This window comes from Bison bison, unplaced genomic scaffold (assembly GCF_000754665.1).
Source record: "Bison bison bison isolate TAMUID 2011002044 unplaced genomic scaffold, Bison_UMD1.0 scf7180017864375, whole genome shotgun sequence".
Lineage (NCBI taxonomy): Eukaryota > Metazoa > Chordata > Mammalia > Artiodactyla > Bovidae > Bison > Bison bison.
The window spans coordinates 4,875,730-4,879,357 of record NW_011494947.1 but is presented as its reverse complement, the minus strand read 5'-3'; the positions used below and the strand labels follow the sequence as shown (position 1 = coordinate 4,879,357).

Sequence of the window (3,628 nt, the reverse complement as noted above, 5' to 3'; positions counted from 1 at the left end):
CTTCCTGAGCCAGCATCTCCTCTCCTCCCTGCAGGCAAGGGGGGCAGAGGGCGGGCTTGGTGGGTTTCCTGTACGAGCGCCCAGGGTGGGGGGAGGCACAAGGGGACTCAGTCCTACCTGTGGCCCAGCCCCAGCCCTCATGGCTTACAGCATCTTGCTCAGCCTGGTCCCCTCGGAGGGGAGACCACCCCCTCCCCACATCCCCAGGGCCAGCCCCGGCCCCACTCACGTCCTGGCCTCCTTCCCCCCATACATCCGCTGGGCTTCCTTCTCATCCAGCATGAGCCAGTACTTGTTGCAGAATTCGGTCACCTCCTTGCCCTGGTCATTCACCGCCTTCATGGGTGGATAGTAGGTGATGATGTCTGCCAGGGGTTGCCTTTGGGAGACATCTAGAGTTTTACCCCGACTCCCTCTTCCTCACAGAGCCTAAGCCCTCACCTCCTCTGGATGAATAATACCTCCCTGACCTGAGTCAACCCGCAGAAGCTTCCCACTCTCTTGTGGGTGACACAGGAGATGCTGCAGCAAGAGGGATTTGGGGCAGACTCCGGAAGCACCTCCCGGACAGAGGGAGATGTGCGTAGGAGAGGAAGGGGGGATCTCAGAGTGACACCCACAACCCATTCTGGAAATCTAAGCTGCAGCCCCACCCCCACTCCCATGGAGGAGCCCAGGGGAGGCCTCCCTGAGACAGGAGAGGCCATGAGACACAGTGCCAGCCTTGGCCGCAGGGGCTCCTTACCCTGACACCAGATAGGTCTTGAGAGCGCTAATGATGACAGAGGAGTCGTTCAGTTGTTGCTGGAGAAGAGAATGGTTTAGATCAGGGCTGGGAGAGGCGGTGGGGACTGGCTGACTGGCCACTGGCCAGATCACCAGGGGCTCTTCTACAATCCTGATACCCAGACATTCTGCAGGAACTGGTCAGGGGGATCCTGGGTGTTGTGTCCCTGTCCCTGGGGGTTTGCCCTGAAAACTGATGCTCACTGAGTTCTACCTCCCCCCAGGTCGCAGTCCCCACTATCAGGGAAGCCTGTCCTGTGTAAGGGAGACCCAAGTGTGGCTAGTGGACAGGAGGAGGTGGGAAGGACCCAGGGTCTGAGCCCTGCCCTCACCCACGTGACCCCCTGGGCTCTGAGGGGCTGGGTAGACTCAGAAGCTACAGACTAGGAGCCAAGTCCTACCCCGGAGGGTACGGTTCTCTGTTGATCAATGAAGCCAAGTCAGAGAGGCTAAGTGACTGGTCCTAAGTCACATAGCCAGGGAGTGGCAGAGCCCCTCCTTGAATCCAGTCCACCCAGACTTCAGAACCCACTGAAGCTCTGTGGCACTCTGCCTCCCTTAGACTCACTGGTTTATAATCCTCAGCGGAAATTCAAAGAGCCCACATTCCTCCCGGGGCTGCAGAGCAGGGCCCGACTCAGGGGTGTTCCAGGACAACCCAGGACACTGGGGCAGGGGGCAGCTCCCCAAGGCTCACCAAACTCTCTCCTTCCTGGGCCATAACGATGGGCACCTTCCTGTAGGAGGAGAACTTGATCTCGGCCCGGCGCACAGGGTTCACCTCCACCACCTGGTAGGGCAGGGCGTGGAAGTCAAGGAAGGCGCGGACCTTGCTGCAGAACGGACACGTTTTGTACTGGTACAGCGTCAGCTGCAGGCGGCTGGACAGGGAGAGCTGGACAAGGAGCAGAGAAGGAACTTCTGAAGCCGGGTGCCCAGGCCCCGCCCCCAAGCAAACCTTTCCCAGGGGAGTTTTCCAGGGTCTCTGAGAACTTCGGGAGGAATGGGGGATGGGTGGCAGGAAGGTGGGGAAGGGTCTTGCAGCAGACAGTTCAGGCTCAAGCCCATCCAGGGGGGTCTCCCGGCAGAAAGTCTGTTCTGTGTAGGAGGGATCTTCTCATCTTTGTCCAATGCTAGACAGACATCGCTCTGCTCCTTCCGGTCCCAGGGGAATGTCAGACACGGCAGGTGTGTACCCCCAGATGCAACTGTTTCAACTCGGAAGTGCCCACCCCTACTCCCTCGACCCAAGGCATATCTGGATGAGGGGGTTAGAGCCCAGCGTTTCCGAGTGGTGGTGGTGGTCGTTCAGTCGCTCAGTCGTGTCAGACTCTTCGCGACCCCATGGATTGCAGCATGCTGGGCTTCCCAGTCCTTCACTATCTCCCAGAGTTTGCACAAACTCATGTACAAAGGCCCAACAGGAGAGGGTGGTATCTGGGCCCCTGGCCTTCATAGAGCAGGAGAGCCCCAGGTGAGCTTGCCGCATACTCACGTTTGAAAGTCACAGCTGGGGTCCCCCTGCCGCATTGTTCAGAGATGGGAGACTGAGGCTGGGCCATGGAGGTGGGTGGGCAGGGAGACACAGAGAACTCCACTCCCCATCTACCCAATCCTGTTCCCAGGGGTTCAGGAAAGAGGCGCCTGTGGATGTGTGGTGGGGGCGGGGGCTGGCACTGTGCACAAAGCATAGCAAAGGGCAGCTGGATCAGCCCCTTGCCTGGGGGGACATACCCTTGTTCCTTGTCTCAGGGCCTGGAATCTACCAGCATCAGTTTCGTAAAAATAGAACACTAATAATACTAATAAATACACAATCTCAGGATTTGGAGACAGGGCTAGGGAGGCGGAAAATGTTTGGAAAGTGATAAACCGTGCAAGAGACTTTCCCTTTTCAGTGATTTCCAAATCTTCCCATTAAAAAGTCTTAAAACACGTTTGTAAAACGACTTTAAAACAAAGGCAGTTCCAGTTAGCGGCATCATTAAGCCTCCATTTCACAGATGAGGACATTGAGGGCTGGAGGGCTTAAAACCAGGTCACTCGCTCAAGGTCAAGAGGCGACAGAGGAGGTGATTTCTGACGCCGCCGGTTCCCAGAAGTCCCGAGGTTCCGCGCTCACCCCAGGGCCCCTACCCGAGGCTCGGTCCTTACCTGTGCGACTTGCTACCCAAGCCCTTACCTCGGGCTTACCTGTGTGGCCGAGCGCTCTGCGCGGAGGTCCTGGGCGCGCAGGTGCCACCGCGCCGTGTGGTATAGTCCCAGGGCGCCACCCAGGGCCAGCGCCGCCGCCCCCAGGAGCCGTGGACCCCCCTTGCGGGCCGTAGCGGCGGGGCCCGAGCCTCCCGCTGCCCCGGTGAAGCCGGCCCGGCTCTGCGCGTGGAGTCCCAGCGCCGGCCGATCGCCCAGCCTCCAGGCCAGAGCGCGCCCGTGGGGCCACAGAGCCCGTACAGCGTGGGCCATGTTTGCTCCGCCGGCGCCGCGGAAGGGCGCGAGAAACAAAGACTGCCTTGGCTCTGGCTCCCCTTGAAGGGGCGGGGCCAGCCGGTTGCCAGGGGTGACGGTGACGCCGAGCGGGGCGGGGGCAGCCCTCGTGGGACTGAGCTTGAGTCCCCGGAGCCCAACTTTTAAAACACCCATCAGAGCCGAAGAAACATCTGAGGATGTCTGCTAACTGCCTCCGGCTTCTAGAGTGTAGACGTAACTGGTCTCGGTGGTGACCCGGAGCCGAATGCAGGAACTCAGGCATGCAGCTCGCCATGTAGCCCTCAGTTCAGTTCAGTCGCGTCCGACTCTTTGCAACCCCATGGACTGCGGCACGCCAGGCTTCCCTGTCCATCGC

General features: G+C 59.8%; 1 protein-coding gene across 1 annotated transcript in view; it reads right to left on the bottom strand.

The window, feature by feature from the left end:
- Positions 1-3,259, bottom strand: part of PTGES2 (prostaglandin E synthase 2) — a 5,956-nt gene extending 2,697 nt beyond the window's left edge. The window contains exons 1-4 of the mRNA XM_010856868.1: positions 2,980-3,259; positions 1,484-1,681; positions 746-804; positions 230-379 (exon numbers count right to left, since the gene is read on the bottom strand). Coding sequence (XP_010855170.1) covers positions 230-379; positions 746-804; positions 1,484-1,681; positions 2,980-3,249 — 677 coding nt within the window. The 5' untranslated portion in view covers positions 3,250-3,259. The remainder of the gene's footprint in view (positions 1-229; positions 380-745; positions 805-1,483; positions 1,682-2,979) is intronic.
- Between the last annotated feature and the right edge of the window lie 369 nt (positions 3,260-3,628).